Source organism: Myxocyprinus asiaticus, chromosome 4, assembly GCF_019703515.2.
Source record: "Myxocyprinus asiaticus isolate MX2 ecotype Aquarium Trade chromosome 4, UBuf_Myxa_2, whole genome shotgun sequence".
In the NCBI taxonomy this organism is placed as follows: domain Eukaryota; kingdom Metazoa; phylum Chordata; class Actinopteri; order Cypriniformes; family Catostomidae; genus Myxocyprinus; species Myxocyprinus asiaticus.
Genome location: NC_059347.1, coordinates 49,222,654 through 49,242,790, shown reverse-complemented (window position 1 = coordinate 49,242,790; position 20,137 = coordinate 49,222,654). Strand labels below are relative to the sequence as shown.

The 20,137-nt window shown below is 38.1% G+C and overlaps 1 protein-coding gene across 2 annotated transcripts in view; it reads right to left on the bottom strand.

The window, feature by feature from the left end:
- Positions 1-11,066: 11,066 nt before the first annotated feature.
- The window catches only part of LOC127434669 (transient receptor potential cation channel subfamily V member 4-like), a 31,487-nt gene continuing 22,416 nt past the window's right edge, over positions 11,067-20,137 (bottom strand). For both annotated transcript variants that reach the window (XM_051687564.1, XM_051687573.1), the window contains exons 7-17: positions 18,537-18,835; positions 18,212-18,391; positions 17,587-17,745; positions 17,352-17,444; positions 17,039-17,112; positions 15,948-16,113; positions 15,128-15,194; positions 14,614-14,918; positions 14,128-14,255; positions 13,920-14,032; positions 11,067-13,838 (exon numbers count right to left, since the gene is read on the bottom strand). In XM_051687564.1, coding sequence (XP_051543524.1) covers positions 13,726-13,838; positions 13,920-14,032; positions 14,128-14,255; positions 14,614-14,918; positions 15,128-15,194; positions 15,948-16,113; positions 17,039-17,112; positions 17,352-17,444; positions 17,587-17,745; positions 18,212-18,391; positions 18,537-18,835 — 1,697 coding nt within the window. In that variant the 3' untranslated portion in view covers positions 11,067-13,725. The remainder of the gene's footprint in view (positions 13,839-13,919; positions 14,033-14,127; positions 14,256-14,613; positions 14,919-15,127; positions 15,195-15,947; positions 16,114-17,038; positions 17,113-17,351; positions 17,445-17,586; positions 17,746-18,211; positions 18,392-18,536; positions 18,836-20,137) is intronic.

The window sequence follows — 20,137 nt, the reverse complement described above, 5'->3', positions numbered from 1 at the left end:
AGACCTTTACCTTTACTAGGAAATCTGGAGACGTCTAGAGCTTTAACTGAATGCCCCTGCAAAACATTATCAGTGACTGAGACTTGGCTGAAATCACATGTGCACTGCAAACAACCATGCGTCAAAATATTTAATTTTTTTCTTCACTGGAATGAATTGAATGGCATTTCAGACCTGCCTATCTATGTCAATATTATCTACATCTAGATCCACATCTATGTCTAGGCGAGTTCTCTGCAACACTGGTGGCATAGTGCACAGCAGGCTATTGTTACACAGCCAAGTATTTGAAGGGCACAGGCCCTGTGGGAGAGAGACAGGAGCCAGTAACAGGGGGGAGAGATATGGCAACCCAGTGAGCTTGATGGAGAGCTAAAGCCCATAATCCCTCTGGTTCAAACCACAACTGAGACTCTTTCCCCTGTGTGGTTGATGGCAGGGTCTTACCCTTCACTGTGCTTGTGCGTATAAGACCAACAAACAAGGCGTGCTGATAAAAGCCATCCCTCTCATTCCTTATCCATCTCTTACAGAAAACAGAGAGGGGTAGGCAGACAAAATAAAAAATAAGGGCAGCTGCTCTCACCGCAGAACTCTGGCACTTCATCTCAAACATGGCATACACGCAATGCATAAAAAATAAAACTGTAGGTCTTGCCCCCTATGTGGTTCATACTCACCAAACAAACCAAACGCATTGAAAAGAGCATTGCCTCTGGTGTAAAATATGTGTACTCTCATGGAAAGCTGTGCTTCTGATCTGGCTGCTGTCCAGCACAGACACTGTACATATAAAAGAGAGATACAGGCCCAATGTTCATCTAGCTGATCGATGCCAGAGGGCCAACTGCATCCTGCTTGGCCCATCCGAACTTTCCTCTGAGAATATCACATTGCTAGATGTTTTTTAATATTCCTTCAGTATTTCGCTGTTGATATTAGTTCACTTTTGTAATTCCGTCTTGTTTTGTTTCACTAGGGCTATGTAAAGTATAGTACTTCCACTATGCACTACAAGCATGTACTTTGCAGGTGATGGTACATACATTAGAGTGTATAGCGAAAGAGTACTGTATGCCAGTATTGAGACACACTACCTAGCATATCATAAAATTGTGTCAATATCACAGAGCCCATTGTTGCGTACTGTTTCCATTTACGTGTAAGCATACACATTTATCTGTTGAGGTTTATTATTACCTCACTTTTCATAAAAAATGTTGTGATGTTGGACTGAGATTAATGATTTAAACAAAAAAAAAAAAAAAAAAAAGAGTACAATGGGGCTTCAGACACCCCTTAAGGACAATGTGCTTTTTCTTTTTTTTTTCTAGTCGCAAAGTGTATCAAGATTGAAAATGTACATTTCTTTATACTAAATGCTGATGCTGCAACATAATCTGTGTGTAAAGAAGAAACAGGTCGTTGCTTTGATTAAAAAATAAAATCCCAATGTGATTTTGGTAGATAAAGGGGCAGTAGTTATAGTGAAAAATGTTTCAACTTATACTTCTGAGACAGAAAGAGATTTTTATTTTTTTTTTTTCTGAGGTACAAATTAAGGTAATGCTTATTCAAAATAAATACTTTCGAAAAGGGTGCACCATTTCATGTCCTTTCGTAACAAGTACTCTGTAAACAAATGAATCTGCATTGTGATTGTCAATGTGAGCCCACTTTTAACATTTTTCATGACAAAACTCTCTCCTCAGAATGAACATTTACTAATTTCCGATGACCTCGTGGATCAGGACAGTTTTGCAGAGTATAGTGACAAACAGGTGTTTAAGAAGATTCTGTGGCAGTTTTTAGAGCCATTTAGTGTTTTTGGAGAAAATAGAATCAAAGGTGCATCTTTACCACGGGGACCTTTAGATCCGTTGTACACTGTTAGAATACACTTACACTAATCGACAATAATAACTACAATTAAAATAGTTACCTGCTGTATTATCCACCACTGATACATTCAGCAATTTGCCATAAATCCTGTTTACCATAGTTACCAATTAATTTCTATGGAGAAAAGAAATAAGATAAATTTACAATAGTTTTAGGTATTTTTACAAAGAAAAACAACTACCAAAAGTTGTATGATCTGGGCACCAGTGGCATACTGTTTTCAATGTACAGTAGCCTACTATATTTTATGATGCACTTATTCTAATCATGCATACTGTTTTATCTTCTTTGCTTATCTCATATGTGCCGTTAGGCATCAGGCTTCTTGAGCCAGGAGTCAAACTCCCCTCTGTCCTGGGCCAGTCTCTGCACCTCACCTGTCTTCCCTAATCTCCTAGTGACCCTAGCGATGTACTCCTCCCACTTGATACTGGAGCTTCCCTGTGTCCTCTTGCGTTCTGGTCTGGTATGCCATATCTGCCTGGGCTTGCGGTCCTCCGTCAAGCAGGCGATGTGTCCCACCCAACTCAGTCCCCGTCGCTCGATGATGTTGCTGATGGGCTTCCGCTTCAGATCCTCCCTGATGACTGTGTTGCGGACACAGTCTCTCCTGGTCTTCCCCACCAGTTTTCAAAGATATCTCATCTCCGTGGCTGTGACTCAGCTCTCTAGCCTCTTCTGCATGGTCCAGCTTTCCGCTCCATAGATGAGTGTGGGCAAGTTGACGGCTTTGTAGACGTGCATCTTGGTCTTCAGGCTGATTTCTCGTTTATCTACTATGGTGATGTTGATACTATAGTAGATCTGGCTGGCCAAATGGATCCTGTTGTTGATCTCCATGTCCAACTTGCCATCTGCCTTAAAAATGGATTCAAGGTATTCAAACTGGTCGACTTGTCCGATTGATTCGTTCTCCCACATGACGTTGAGGGCTGCTGGCTCTCCTTTGCTGAACTGCATCACCTTGGCCTTCTTCACTTTGATGATCATGCCGCTGTCCTTGAATGCATGTGTGCACACTTCCAAGGCCTGCTGCAGTTCCTCTTCATTATCCACCAGTAGAACAATGTCGTCTGCATACACCAGAGACTGCAGGTACACCGGTCTCATCCTCCAGTATTCAACTTTCAGTCTCCGCGTTCTCTGCCAGCATTGTTTGATCACTTGAAGACCACGAAGATAAATGGGCTCAAACTGTCCCCCTGCTTCACGCCTCTGCCCATCCCTAACTCTTAAGAACAACTACTGGTTATACCTCTCACTCATGTGAAGAGACTCCTGATGCATTGCTTCAGGCTCTGGGAGACTCCCTCCGTGTCTAGCGCTACCCAAAGTTGTTCCCTCGGCACTGAATCGAAGGCGGCTCACAGATCGATGCATAATGTTTAAGATGGTATATTATGCAAACTGAGATGTAGAGCATCATGTGACATTTTAATGAGAGCAGTAATGGTTGCTTTTCATCGCAATTCATTCCCATTCCATTCTCCTATTCACTCTCTCTTTCTTTCTCACCTCTAATTCTGTTGTTAACTGAAGGTATCTAAAAGGCACAATCTTTTCAGTCAGTCATTCAGCGAAGATATAACCACTCCTACTGGAACACAGGGAGAACAACTGCATTGTTTGCTGAGTTGCAGACTAGAAGATGTCAGCATGGACTTCACTGGCCTTTCCTCTGAAAAATAGCAATGAAACTGAAGATAGCTGAGTCTGAGATGAAAGAGAGACAGAAAGAGAGAGAGAGAGGGAGGGAGGGTGAAAGAGCTTTGTATTTGTCGCTAAATTGGATTAAAGATTTAGCTGGCATCATTTGTAGTAATATATGCAGAGTTAAATGCTGCTCAGAAGCCTCTCTCACTCAAAGAGCTTTAATACCGAAAGCGAACAAAGTGCATTCAGCCAGGCTGAACACAATCTCCCCGGGATGAGCAGTTTCCTTTTAATGTTACCATAACTACACTTTACTGCACTTTTGGCAAATTTCCCTCTCTTTGTAATTTTTTTAAACGGCACAGTTTCTCCCACTGTTTAATATGAGGAACACTTGAGAGTCTGGAGATTAGTTTAGCCGTTTTTATTTCCCTTTAATTGCTGTATTGTTTTGTGCTCACACTGAGAATACATCTGTGATTAAACAGAAGCAATTCTAGAATGTTTTAGCAAATTATTGGAGAATGGCTGGATAAAAACAAGAGAGAAAAAGAGAACGAATCAAAAGTTTGAGACAACAGAGAATGCAGAAATTTTGTGAATTGGCTGTGCACAGACTTACATGCGGTTTAATGCTTGACAAAGAAACCGTGTTTTTAGCCATTGAATGAGATGTACCTTGTTAATCTGACATTTTGAAAGATGAAGACAAAGAGGGTATGGATGAATAATATGGCTGAATGATTTAGTCTACCCCTCTGTTTATCTCCAGATGTTCCATTTAGATATCCATATGATAGTTTACTTTGCCTAATAAAAATCTCCCCTCTCCTCTCTTCTATTTAATAAACATTCTTATATTCATAATCATAATGAAGGATGTGGAATAGTCAGAATGAAAAAAGTATATGGGTAGGATGGCTGAAAGAAAACTATGGATGTTTTTTTTTTGTTTGTTTGTTTGTTTGTTTGTTTTAATATGCTTGTGAAAGACATGATCCCATTTAAAGCAGTTTATTAGATCAGTCACAGTAACAGCAGACAGAGATCATTCCAGACTCACTCAGATCGGTCTGACCCAGTTTCAGCTCTGATCAGATAGAGGTCAATCTGGTTCACTTTCTGTACTCCCCACTGCTGTATGTCCTTCTGGTCTTTTTCTAGCATTCGTTTTTCAATTGCTTTTTGCTCTCTTTTGCTCTTTCACTTTTTTCTTTCTCTCTTTCACTCAGTTTTCACTTTAGCTACTTTCTTTTTCTTTTTCTTTTTTTTTACTCTTATACAGATTCTTTCCATTGGTTTTTCACTCATTCATTTTTTTTACATTTTTTTGTAACGCTTTACAATAAGTTTCTGTTTGTTAACATAAGTTAACATGAACTAACAATTAACAATACTTTTATAGCATTTATTAATCTTGGTTAAAGTTAATTTCAAAATTTACTACTCCATTTTTAAAATCCAAAGTTGTATTTGTTAACATTAGTATCAAAAATTTTACTTGTTAACATTAGTTAATGCACTATGAACTAACATGAACTAAAAATGAACAATTGTATTTTTTTATTAACTATAAATTAACTAAGGTTAATAAATGCTGTAAAAAGTATATTGTTCATTGTTTGTTCATGATACCTAATGATTTTACTAATGTGAACAAATGGAACCTCATAGTAGTGTTACCACTTTTTTCTTCCGCTCTTAAGTTTTTCACTTTGTTTTTTTTTCTTTTTCACTCCTTTTGTTTTTTTCTTTTCCTGTTTCTTTTTCTTTCACTTTTTGCTCTCTCTCGCTCTTTTACTTTTTCATTACCTTTATTAATTTTGCTCTTTCACTCTATTTCTTTTCTTTCTTTCTTTCTTTCTTTCTTTCTTTCTTTCTTTCATATACTAATTGTTCCTCAATGATTTCATCAACTTTTATAAAGCTCTGTATGTGTATGTGTATGTGTGTGTGTGTTTTGGAATATGGTTTACACTAATAATTACAAGGGCATTATGCTATAAATGTGGTTCATGAGTTCTTAATTCAAATAGCTTAATAAAATAAATAAATTCTAAACTACAATTTAAAAGGTTTTCTGTGAGGGTTAGGTTTAGGGGTAGGGGTATGGGATAGAAAATATAGTTAGCTCAGTATAAAAAGCATTATGTCTATGGAAAGTATATAAACCATATATGCAAGTGTGTGTGTGTGTGTGTGTGTGTGGGTTGGGTGGTTTACGAGGACCTTTTTTTAGGTTACAAACTGGTAATTACAATGGTATTATGCTATAAATGTGGTTTATGAGGACAGTTCTAGTGTCCCCATAATTCAAATAGCTTAAACACATACTAAAAGATGTTTTATTGAAAATGTAAAAATGCAGACACTTTTTTGTGAGGGTTAGGTTTAGGGGTAAGGTTAGGGGATAGAATCTATAGTTCGAACAGTATAAAAATCATTATGTCTATGGAGAGTTCTCATAAGGATAGCCGAACCAACGTGTGTGTGTGCGAACACATAAATGCTTTTATCAGTGTTTGTACAGTATGTGTGAAAATGGCAGAGAATATAAAAATAGAGAAAGAGGGAGACTGCGATTTAGGGGGATGGAGGAGGGTACATGTGTGTGATTAGGAGGAAGAAATGCAAATAACCATGAATGTGGAAAGAAAATAAATAACAGCCTGAAAATTCAACTGTGCAGAATTTTTTCACAAATCAAACTTCAAGCACCCAAAATTGTGCCATCAGCACTCCACCCATACGCCGTGCAGTGTCTGACTTCATTAAGGCTCACGAGTGAAGGTGCAGCTGCACTTGAGTGTGTTTGATTAACTCTGCAATGATTTCTGACTTAATCAGTTAGAAGAACAAATTCAGTGAGCAGGAAGGCTTTTATCAGCCAGACTCACTCACCTGCACACTCTTCCTGCATTTTAGCCAGCAGCAAATTAGTAAACTGACAGCTGTCAAAAACAAATTATTGGACTACATTTACAAGATCAAGGCTAGAATTGTAGACTAAATAGATACTGTATATATCTGCTAGATTTAGACTGTATTTACAAACTATTTAAACTAAATACTTGGTCACTAAAACATTTGGTCATGTGGTGGAATAAATTTAATTTTGAGGACTTTAAAACATTACTGACATTACAGCTTCATTTTCTGTTACAGCATAATTTTCTGTAAAACTGCTATGAAACGATGTGTGTTGTGAAAACGCTTTACAAATAAAAATGACTTGACTTTTTAAAGGGCAGTGATGTACAATGAAAACATACTTTAACTTTCAGAACTCAAAACTGAACCCCAGCCCAAAAAGAGCAGGTATAGCATGTACTGAAACTACAGAAAGCTGCAAAATCGAATTGTTCTGAACTTTGTAATGTTACAGATGAATACATAAACACATGACAGCCCATGTTTACACATCAGTGATACCTATTTTGTATTCAGAAACTTGGCCCGCCCAGTTACAGATGAAGGTCAGTAGATCCAATTATTCTTAAACACTAGCAGAAAAAAAAGAAACTAATTTATTACTGTTTTGCAGCAAAAAAAAAAACAAACGTACATTATACGTTAACTTCAGCGTAACATATATATACATACATGACCCCTTTAAAATGAGAGGTATTGCTATTTGAATCTCATTGCTAATTTTGAACCAATATCAATGAAGAGTTTAATTTACATCAGTTGGCAGATTAAGACTTTAAAAACATCAGAGAGAATTCAACAAGGTGGCCTAAAAACAAAAATGTGTTTCCAAACAAGAAAACTCTAACCTCTCCCCCGACTCTGCCATCTCATATTCATCTCATTCATTCAGAAATGTCTCACGCCAGCGCTGAATCTCACCGCTGTGTCTGAAATCTATGCCATTCCCCCTCTTCAAAGTAAGGACACATTTACTTGGGCGAAGTGGAATGTCTGAACAAATAAAGAACAGAGAGGGGTTAAACAGTGTCAATACTATAACCTTATTTATCTGTGTGTGCTGCCTTTAGGTCACCAGGGCCCCGCCCTGTCAGTATTAGCCATTAGCCAAGCCATATGCCCATATGTCTGAGCAAACGAGTGTCCTGATAAGTCATGGATCTGATGATACACCCACATTGCAGATGACTTTTAAATATAGGACTGACATAGTTACATTTTACAACTTTGTTGCCATGCAAATTATATAATTTTTTTTAACAAAAGAATTCATCTAAATGTTTATATAAAAATTAGAAGCTTCACATTTCTGCCTTTAATTTGACCAACAATTGGCCCCATTAACTTCCATTGTAAGTGCCTTACGTTTAAAGAAAATGAGGGACGAGTAGTAATTATTTTTTGTGGGAATTAACATTATGCCACAAATGCTGTTGCTTGAGCTTAAATTGTATTTAACATGGAATATTCTTTTAAAATTGGGTTAGCGCCATTTTTGCACCATGAGCTTCACCAAACAGAAACGCAAAAATAATGACTGTTTTTAAAACAGATTTTCGAAACACTTCTCTCGTCTTCTCAATAGTCCCAACCAAAACTCTTTCCATTGTTTGAACCAATGCTGCTATGTTGGGTTGGTACAAAGCAATGTTTTGATAGTGTCACAGAATTGACACTTTTCTGGGAAATTAACATACAAATACTTATAGGTTATAAAAGTATATAAATAAGTTCAGTATAGTACAGTTTAGAAGGCTTACTTACAATTGTCTCTGCATACTAAGCTGGGATAGAAGTAATTTAACACAGATTAAAAAAAAAAAAAAAAATCACCTTTAAATTTTGTGATTTAAAAAAAAAGGATGTTTAGATATTTTTACTGTAAAACAAGACAAATATAAAGAATAAGTGTTTAACTTTTTTATTTATTTGTATTTATTTATTTATACTTGTGCAGTGTTTATTATTACCCTGCACAAATGATAAAGAGCAATTCTCTTTCAATTTTGAGCGCAAACTCACTCACACACATTCGTATTCATAGTATCAGAGTACTGGCAAATAAGCCATCTGCTCAGGCCTGGGGGGCAGAGTTAACTCAACGTTAGTTCAGCACTGGCAAACAACGCTGTGCTATTGCACCTTAATTCTCAGGCCAAATCTTTCTTCTTCGTCTCATCCATCTTTTTCTCTTCTTTGTTTCCTTCCTGCATCGTTCTGTCTCACTTTCTCCTTCCTGCAGCTCTCACCTGTGGTCTGTCTCTCTCGGTTTCTTACGTAGAGGAGCATGCGGTTGGGTGCTGAGCCGCTTAGTTTCTGCTGTGGTTACAAAGGTGCTGACGGTGACACTTGCAGGCCCAGACCGTGCCCTACTTACATAGAGAGAGAGAGAGAGAGAGAGAAGGAGGGTAGGTAGGCTAAAGTGTCAGCACTGTGAGGTGCTCAGTGCTTAGATAAACTCCTGTGGGATTAATGGCCTAGTTAAAGTTGGAGCTAAAGAGGATTAGCCTCCTCGGAGAGGTGGCAATAGATCCAGCATGTCCTTCAGCGGTGGAGGAAAAGAAGGAGGAGGAGGAGGGGGCGTTCGGAGGTTGCCACTAAATACGTGGGGCATGCAAAATGGGGTCATGCCTTGGGTGAGATGATGTCAGAATGTTTCCCTGACACAACGGAGGTGGAAAATGATGGCAAAGACAAAGGCAGTGTAGCAGGTGTTCTTGCAAATTGTGACTCCAGCATGTAATTTGATTGGCAGTGAAAGGTGCACAGGACCATATTGCCAGTCTCCTAAAGTCACAGTCATCTCTTTATGAGTTTGAGGACATCTTTGTGCATGAGGATTATAAATTCAGGGTATATTTAATAGAAAAGTTATGACTTTACTGGTCTGGTTTGAAGATGACACATTTCTGTTTCCACTAACAAAAACATATCACTGTACTTTAAATATTATTATTATTTTTTATTTTTTTAACACCATGTACCCATGGTAGCAACATTGTGTACTTTTAAGTACCTTGGAACACTATGTAAATACCATTGTACATGAATATGATAATCATTCAGTCCCTAGCTATATATCAAAGTACCATTGTACTGCCACATTACTTTTATCTAGCGGTCAGTTTGGGCGTGATACCAAGATCCATTGATGGCTATATTTAAAAGCTTTTTTTTTTTTTTTTTATCCGAACACAACAGATAAAAAAAATGCTAATAATGAAATAATAAAATATAATAGCAAGAATAGTAGTTATTGTCTATGTGCACATGTGAGATTTGCAAGTCTAAAACAGTTGATGTGTTTGAACCACGGTTAACACTCTATCGCCATCTGGTGGTCAACAGGAAAACTAAAAGAACCGTTGCAGACGAAACCTTTTTAACATTTAACTTAACCAGAACAGACCATTATAATTTTTGAATGGCATGTTTTTGTTGGTATTTTTTATTATTAATAAGGACAGCTCTGCGGTGAAGGTGAGTGACTGCATCAAAACCGATTGGTCAGATGTTTATTTTCCTTTTCCCTGCCAAATGTTTTACTTGATTTACTCACGTCAAATGCAGATCAGCACCAAACCACATCAAGTTGTCCATAGGCATTTATGATATAATGTTTTGAAATAAAAGACTGTTCTGTGATGCTAATGATTCAGACTAGCTGAAAATAATGACACTTCTTCTACGAGTACGACAGCATCTGTGGCGGGAAATTTGAACTAGCAGTTAGCAAAGGTAAGTGAATACAAAAATACAAAACCTACTACACTTACATTGTAAAATCTTGATTAATTTACAATGAGATATCCTTAAAAAAAAGTTTCAGATGCATTCTAATCTAAATCTTTGTCATATTATTATTTGACAGTAGCACATTAAAAAAAAACTAATTTACCAGTTTTATTATATTGAGTGGGGTTATGTTACCAGTTTTATTACAGAAACAATAAATGTATTAACTACATTTGTTTACAAACTGTTTTTCATGGTAAAAATGTTTGTGTAGTTTACATAAGAGATTACATCTAATTAGCATCTAATAGTTTTACGTAAGGTAAATTAATTAAAAAGATTTTTTGCATTGTGACTTGTTTTCAACAATTTAGCACATGGCCTGCTAATATAAAGGCTGCATATTCAGCTGTAATTTAGGGTAATTTAGGAACTGGAGAATTATGGCACACTTTTACATACCGGTTTTGATCACCATTGTGCCCTTGGGCCAGATGGTGCACCAGGGAGGACTGTCCCTGCAATTACTGTACAGCAAGTGATCTACAAAATGTTGTCTAAATAAACACTCCGACAGTGTTTCTGCAAAGCGACAAGCATGCTAAGAGACTACCTAAAAAAGTCTGAATCAGTAAACTACATACCATTACAATACTGGTGGGGTTATGTGGTTTCATAAAGGTGCTGTCTGAAGAATTAAAATTTTTACCATTACATACTGTTGGCTTAAAAAAAATGATTCCATTAAAAAACTAAGGAGATTAATTAAAAATACAAACAATAAATAAGTATAATTCTTTTTGAAAATAAGACAAAGCTGATGGTTAAGAATGGAAGGGTATATTTATCTCAATTCTTTATTTAAAAAAAAAAAAAAAAAATTATGTTGTCAGTACATCCAGTCTGTGATATAAAAGCTGTCTCATCAACAGCATCTCCAACATCCTACCATAAGGGCAAGATAAATTTAGCTATAAAGAATATATTACTATTTCTATACAATCCTCTTATACCTAATCTACAGTATGTATTACTTTTAGTGTAAAAAATATCTGATAAAATATAAAGAATATTTTAAATGGAATGTGTGGGAAAAGGCCTGTGAACAAAAACAAGATCTAGAGCCATATTCCAGTCCAATACAAAGTGCTAAATCACACTTTGTGGACACCAAAAAGCAACAAACAGCATAAAAAAAAGAAAAATAAAAAAAAAGTACTAAAGCATTCAAATGGTCAGTTTCTTTAAAAAAGGCAGAACTACTTTATCAAGTATTTGCACTAACTTACAGCACCCAGACAATGCCTTTTGCACTTTATATATATATATATATATATTTTTTTTTTACACATATATATATATATATATATATATATATATATATATATATATATACACACACAATAATACAATGTATATACATACAGTTGAAGTAAGAAGTTTACATACACCTTAGCCAAATACATTTAAACTCAGTTTTTAACAATTCCTAACATTTAATTGTAGAAAAAATTCACTGTCTTAGGTCAGTTAGGATCACTACTTCATTTTAAGAATGTGAAATGCCTGGGTAGCTCAGCAAGCAAAGACGCTGACTACCACACCTGGAGTCATAATTTCAAATCCAGGTTGAGCTGAGTGACTCCAGCCAGGTCTCCTAAGCAACCAAATTGGCCTGGTTGCTAGGGAGGGTACATGGGGTAACCTCCTCATGGTCATTATAATGTGTGATTCTCGCTCTTGGTGGGGCATGTGGTGAGTTGTGCATGGATGCTGCGGAGAATAGTGTGAAGCCTCCACATGCGCTACATCTCTTCAGTAATGTGCTCAACAAGCCATGTGATAAGATGCACGGATTGACAGTCTCAGATGCGTTGGCAACTTGCAAACTGTAGTCTGGCTTTTTTATGGTGGTTTTGGAGCAGTGACTTCTTCCTTGCTGAGCAGCCTTTCAGGTTATGTCGATATAGGAATTGTTTTACTGTGGATATAGATACTTGTCTACCTGTTTCCTCCAGCATCTGCACAAGGTCCTTTGCTGTTGTTCTGGGATTGATTTGCACTTTTCGCACTGAACTACATTCATCTCTAGGAGACAGAATGTGTCTCCTTCCTGAGCGGTCCAATGGCGTTTATACTTGCGTACTATTGTTTGTACAGATGAACATGGTACCTTCAGGCATTTGGAAATTGCTCCCAAGGATGAACCAGACTTGTGGAGGTCCACAGTTTTTTTTTTTTCCCTGAGGTCTTGGCTGATTCTTTTGATTTTCCCATGATGTCAAGCAAAGAGGCAGAGTTTGAAGGTAGGCGAAATACATCCACAGGTACACCTCCAATTCAGTACACCTCCTATCAGAAGCTAATTGGCTAATTGTCTAAAGGCCCACTTGACATCATTTTCTGGAATTTTCCAAGCTGCTTAAAGGCACAGTTAACTTGGTATATGTAAACTTCTGACCCACTGGAATTGTGATATAGTCAATTAAAAGTGAAACAATCTGTCTGTAAACAATTGTTGGAAAAATTACTCATGTCATACACAAAGTAGATGTCCTAAATTACTTGTCAAAACTACAGTTTGCTAATATTAAATCTGTGGAGTGGTTAAAAAATTAGTTTTAATGACTTCAACCTAAATGTATGTAAACTTCAGACTTAAACTGTATACATACAGAACAGAAAATGAAGGTTAAGGTAGTTTTCCTACAAAATTTGGTGTTTTGTCCCTTTGTATGGGCTACTCTAAATTACAGTGGAAAATGGTTCACTTTCATTACAAGCATCACACTAATTAAATCCAGTGTCACACTACTGCCAGCATACTGAGGTGAAAATAGCATATTACTGAAGTCTGGCATTGTGCGCATTCCTGGTGTGGGTGCCGCATCTGCTTTCCATATGACCTTTATTACAAAACAAAGCCAAATCAAGGTCAAATAAAAAAACACCACTTTTGTCTTCGCCATTATGGGTGGGCCATATAACCTAAAATAATATTTTAACCAAATTATAAAGATCACACTGATGACTATCACACGGCACATTAAACTTAGGTAATTTGGCATGATTACTGATTAAAACCGAACCTTTTAGCTCTTCGTTTGATTTGTCAGTAGAAAGCAACAGAGCAGACAAACGCTAAAAGTCTGACACCCAGGCCAGATAACTGTGGAGTGTTCCGTGTTTTCCTGCACAATTCTAATTAAAAAAAAGCTCTGTTTAAAAATATTTATTGCACTCCATGAAAATACAATACTGGATTATTTTAACACATCCCTGTCACATTTCAGATTTACAAAACAAAAGTGTCCCTGAGTGTCTCATGGGCCCAAATATACATGTAAAACTGATCATCACTATCATCAAAAATAATAGGAAACTTTTAAAACTCATGATATAGATATTTATTTAAAAACTCTAGAAATTCTGACATCTTAAATAAAATACATAATTCCTCTATAAAAATTGTTTCAAGGGTTTGTGGCCCTCTATAGTCCTGCTTTAGCTTTCAGACTTGTGTCTGTGTCTAACCGTGAGAGGCTCCATCTCTAGAACATGGTCTCTGGAGCCCCTATTCAGTTCAACCACTCTTGGGACAACCGTGGACCAGCGATCTGTTGGTGCAATGGAAAGATATTGCATTTGTTAGATTTTGTAAGTCTGTTCATTTATGAGCGTATGTGTATCATACAAACCTCTTCGAAGACCTCGCACTCCCTGCGTGTGTTCGTAATGGTCTTTCTGGCCAGGATCCTCATTTATGATCCCCAGATTTTGATTCCAGTGGGACCACTTCACCTCGTCAACTCTAGAGCATGAAGAAAGAATGCCATAACTCTGGGAAAAATGACTTGAATATGTTTGGCTGTAATTGTAAAAGCAGAGGTTGTAGCTATGCAGTACCTGAAGCACCAACGTTTGTCTGGCGTTCCATCCAAGTTCTTGCCCACAGTCACAATCTCTCCAACACGGAAGGACCTCCGCAGACACACAGGGAAGAAACGCTCAATGTCAAGGATAGTTGTTGCCCACTGAAGCAAACAAAAGGGAAGTGACAAAGGGGGTTGGAGATTTCAGGAATTTGTAACTGCTATAAAGATTTTGTCGATCAGTATATGGTGCTTTTTGTATTTTTTAGAGCTTGGCAGTATGAAAACATCCACTTTTATTGCATGGGAAATGGAGCATGGACATTCTGCCTAATGTAATTTTTGTGTTTTACAGAAGAAAGAAAATAATACAGGGTTGGAATGGCATGGGGGTGGGCAAATGATAACAACATTTTCAATTTAGTGTGAACTAATCCTTTAAGTGACCAATTCATTTTAATACTATATTTTTCATCTTTACTACAGACCACAACAGTCAACCTTTTATTATACCACTCACCTGTAGTTTCCAGATCTCCTTGCTCTCTTTTGACACTTGTCCCACTGTCTCCCCCATCAAAGCGATTAACATGTTGAGTAACAGGACGAAGGTAAGAATAATATAGGTGACTAGGAGAATGAGGAAGACGGCGGGGTACTGTGCGCCTTTGAGCATGTCGTCCAGCTCTCCTATGCCTATGGTCAGCTTAAACAGGTCCAACAGGAATTCACTGAAGGTGTTCGTATCTCGGCATTCTGGATATTTGGGGCACGCATCCTTGCATGTCTCCTCATCAGGACAGATGGTCAGCAGTGAAACTAGTGCTGTTGCCGAATGCAAGTTGAAACGGTCAGTCACTAATTAATAAGAATTTTCCCACTACCACCCATGCAGTTCTGTCAATTTGACTACATGTTGCACATGTTTGACCTTTTCATGAAAGCAATAACAATGTCTGTTCAGTGTATAGCAGACAAACTCTGGTTGTTAATTGGATGAAGGCATGAATAGAAATTAAAACTGTACAAAATACCTGATGCATAGCCAATCATGAAGAGCACATACACCAGCAAGAACCGGAACAAATCTTTGATTAGAATCTGAACAAAATAACCAAATAGAGTGCATATGACAATCTTTCAGTTACACTGACAATATGAGAGGAAAGCAAATAGGCAAGCTATTTCAAGAGTTATGTAGTTCCCAGCAGCAGTTAATAAATATATTGTACACTACACTCTCATGGATGTTGTCATTACTGCAGACGGCAGCTTATTATGGTCAGCTAAGCTGACATTCTGTTGAACTTAACAAGCAGAAGTGTATTTCAATACACTAGTTCAAGAGAATAACATATAATATCAGATGTACCACTGAATGTTTTCAGTCATTGAATTACACAATTTTCTGTCAGTGGAAACTGCCTCTAGAGAAACTATTACAAGATCATTTGAATGGCAAAAACAAATCAATTTGTGATTATAACAATGGCAATTTAATGGATACAGTAACTGGTTGAATTTGACAATATGGTTGGAAAAAAAAGTATTATTTAAAAATAGCATAGGAGTAATCTATTGGTAGAAACAAAAAGCTAACATGCACAAATGTATGGCCGCTCTCAGGTCAGGAGTAGTCTATGCTATTTAAAGAAGGTTAACATTAACATAAGAGTAGTCTATTGGTATATACTGTATAGCTAAAAATAAGAAATCCAGACTTGGGAATGGCATTTTTAATTTTGTAGGTTCTAACTAAAATCACTGTTTGAAAACATATCAATGACAATTTCAGTTCAACATCTAAAACAGACAAATTAAATGGAACTGGTCCCCAACCTGGTCTTTTCATACCTTCTGAATCATGATGCTGTAGGTTCCAGTGAGTTTAAGGCCTCTGGTGAAATAGAGGGTGTTCATCCAACCTAGTGCTAGAGCAAACACCATCACAGACACGTAGGCCTCAATTCCTGACAAGTACAGCGCTGCAGCCACCAGCACCAACACAGAGTAGATGAAGCTATGCAAACAACAGAAAAGCCACCAGGGAATGTATTTTTCATTCAGTACTTCATAAGGTGTCCATTTGATACAGTTAATACTGTTGACCGCTGGGGACCTGGGTAGCTCAGCGAGTATTGACGCTGACTACCACCCCTGGAGTCACGAGTTCAAATCCAGGGCGTGCTAAGTGACTCCAGCCAGGTCTCCTAAGCAACCAAATTGACCTGGTTGCTAGGAAGGGTAGAGTCACATGGGGTAACCTCCTCTCAATGGGGCGCATGGTAAGTTGTGCGTGGATCGCGGAGTACAGCATGAGCCTCCACATGCGGAGTCTCTGCGGTGTCATGCACAACGAGCTACGTGATAAGATGCGCGGATTAACGGTCTCAGAAGTGGAGGCAACTGAGACTTGTCCTCCGCCACCCGGATTGAGGTGAGCAACCGCACCACCACGATGACCTACTAAGTAATGGGAATTGGGCATTCCAAACTGGGAGAAAGGGAGATTAAAAAAAATACTGCTGACCGCTGATAAATGATCATCAGCTCACTATACTGTAGATGAGTAAACATACTGTGGTCTGTGGTGGCTTTATTATGTTCTTACACAAAAGTCGGTATAAAAGTGTTTCACTGGGTTCAACTTTGATTCTTACTAAGTAAGACTGTTTCAATATGTTAGATTTGCTTTTTAAATGTAAAATGCTGTGGCGGTTTAGCAATGCCATATATTAATTATAATTAACATAAACATATCGGTGAACTGCAGTCATCTTTGCTTAGAAAGTGCTGTTTTTATGCAAAGAGATTAACTATTAACACATTCCAAGAAAGGGGTTGTGGAATTAATTATACAGTTCAATTAAAAGAGGGAGAAAATCGCCTTAGGGGAAGACATAGACAGTAAAGGAAGACACAAAGAACGGGTTAGGGTGTCTTACTAGAGGAGTTGAAAGGATCCATCAATAAATAAGGAATTTACCCCCGGGCACTTCTTCAGGAAAAGGTCCTTAATCTAGATCAGGGAGAAGACCAAGACACTCTGCTAAAAGATATTTTGTGCAAGCTAAAGTGAGAAGACAGGACAACCACAAGAAAACAAAAAGTATGTTAGAGTGAACTTGGGTGCAAGGATACAGGGAACCTATACTGGTGTTCTTTCAGCTAGCTAAGAGGAGAGTGTGCTCTTCTAAATGAAAAAGACTATATTACAAATATTAAGGGATTGTGTAATGTACTGTATGTATATCTTACGTTTGTTACAAAGAAAAAGACTCCAGAGGCCACGGTTATTATCTCTCCTGCCAAACGCAGCTTGTCTTCTGTTGTATTGTAGGAGTAAGGGGGCTGTGAAATCACAAAAAGCTTAGAGACCAGTGTATTCCCAGAATCTCTTCCACCCTTGCTGAAAAGAACAGCTTACACCAACATTAATTTCAGCCATAGTATTCATACGATAAACATGCACACCCATATTCACTGTACTCACTTTTCCCACCGATGGGCGATAGTAAGCCACAAGAGTGAAGACGACCATGGTAAAAAGGTAGGAAAACACACTGATGTAGAAGGTCACAGCAGCAAACTTCTGCCACTTGGCCCTCAGCAGCTCATTAATGGGTTCCACTGCCAGCATCTCATGGCGATTCTGAGGTTAGAAAAGATAGAGTTTAGAGAGTTTACAACACTGAGGCAGCCATGCTCTCCTTTACGTCATTGTTCATTCAAACAATGTAGAACTTGAGAACAGTTTTTTGATTTATTGATGTGTTTGTAGTATATGTATGATTTCCATTAATTCCTTCTATACATTCACAACTACTTGAACATATTTGTAAGTAGTCATTTAGCAGAGCCTTTTATCTAAGCAACTTCCAGTATACTTCTTATAGGGGCAATCCCCTGTAATTGATTGCCCAAGGCTCGCTCCTTATGGGGTTGTTACCAGCCCTGAGCTTTATCTCTACACAGCAATGGAAAAGTATATAGCACTGTAGCACCCACCACTTTTTGTGTAATACCACGTTTTATGTGTGATAACACAAAGTGTAGCAAACCTTCTACATACTGTACAGCAAACTTTCTATGTTTCACATTTTCTCTTCTCTTTTCACCTCAATCCGGCTGTTATAGACAAGAATCTCCAGAACAGAGACTTCTTCTCCGCAGGTATCCAGGGAGGACAGATCATAGAGGTTGGAGTACACGGGTCCATAGGCCCAGTCCTTAAACTTCCGGGAGAGATGACGAGCTTCCTCATCTTTGATCTCTCTCCGGATGATGTGCTGGAACACCTAAAGATGAGGAAAAACAGTTTACTTTAGTTTACTTTGACTTATCTGCCATCAATGTATTTCCACTTCCTGTCACACTCTCCCAAAAAGAGTTTTTAAAGTAGAATGCAATAAAGATACAGGCTCATAGAAACCAGGCTCCTACCCCGATTTTCCCAAGCTTGGCGGCCATCATAAGAGGGGACATGCCATCATTATTGAGCACATTCTCCAGGTTGCAGTCTGGGTAGAGTTTGGCACATTTAGTAAGCAGTAAGTCATACATTTTAGTGACAAAACGTGTGTTGTCCCGAGTGTTGTCTGCAATATGAACCAGGGCATGCAGCACTGTGTTTCCCCGGGAGTCCTGTCTTCGCAAATCTGCCGTCTTGTAGCCATTCTCAGTCAGGTAATGTACCATGTCTGGTTGGTTGGTACAAGCTGCGAGTGAGAGGGGCAGCTCACCTGACCAATGACAAAACAACAACAACAACATAAGACTGTCGGTGCAGGTAAACTCTGAGGAACAATACTTGTAGTTTATGTTTAGGCTGGTTAGTGCTGGTTTGGTGCTGGTCTAACTGGTTAATCATTGCCAGCATGTCTACAATGTGGACAAAGAAAAAATAAAATTTTCTGAGTTTGTTTTTTTTTTTTTTGTAGCATGGGAGTAATACAAATGCTGTTTTACAATAGTGCAATCTAGCTTTCTTCTTTTAGCAAGTTAATAAGCCTGGTGAGGACACCAGCATCCAAAACACAACAAATGCTGGTGACCAGCTATGGTGGTGTTTTAAGCAGGCATTGTTCTTTAAGATCTCAGCCCAGCTATTAAACAGATACATATTTTTTCATCAATTTCCACAGTTACCTAACCAAATAGTACTATGAGGAAAAACAATTACCCATTAAAAGTCAAACAGTATTTCATAGGGCTTGCGGAACGAATTATGCTTTGATCTAAATGTCACTATTGGGATCCGGTGCTCAATTAGTGCTTGTCTTATGAGAACCCCTTTCAAACAGGAAAACCAAACAGAGACTAGAGAGTGAGCTGTTGCCAGGGGTGACAGATTATTTTCATGTCACTTCTTATAGAAACGCTTCCCTTTCATTGATTTGCATGCACTCAGAGAATGGTTAGTGTGACTGCTAAAATCACACTAGTTGTCAGTGCTCTCAGGTTTGTGCTCACGTCACCGGAAAGCTCCGCAGCAAATGACTCCCTTCATGCTCAGATCAGGGGGGATTAAACACTGACAGCCGTGTCTAATTCAAATGAAAATTATTTGCAGGTGAATAAAAGAGAGATGGGGACTTCTGGCAGGGCACCAGAAAAGATAATCCTATTCTGTCATCCTCAGATTATATTAAAATAGTTTTGCACCTTTCAATCAGCTACAAAGCAGAGGTCTTGTTTTGAGATTTTAAGTTTGTTTAAAATTTTAGAAAAGTTAAAAAAGAATTCAAATTCCCTTTTTGAATTTAAATGTGTAATTGTTGTGACTACAGCCAGGTCTCCTAAACAACCAAATTGGCCCGGTTGCTAGGGAGGGTAGAGTCACATGGGGTAACCTCCTTGTGGTTGCTATAATGTGTGGTTCTCGCTCTCGGTGGGGCATGTGGTGAGTTGTGCGTGGATGCCGCTGAGAATAGCATGAAGCCTACGTCTCCAAGGTAACGCACTCAACAAACCATGTGATAAGAAGCGTGGCTTGAACGTCTCAGACGCGGAGGCAACTGAGATTCGTCCTCCGCCACCCAGAT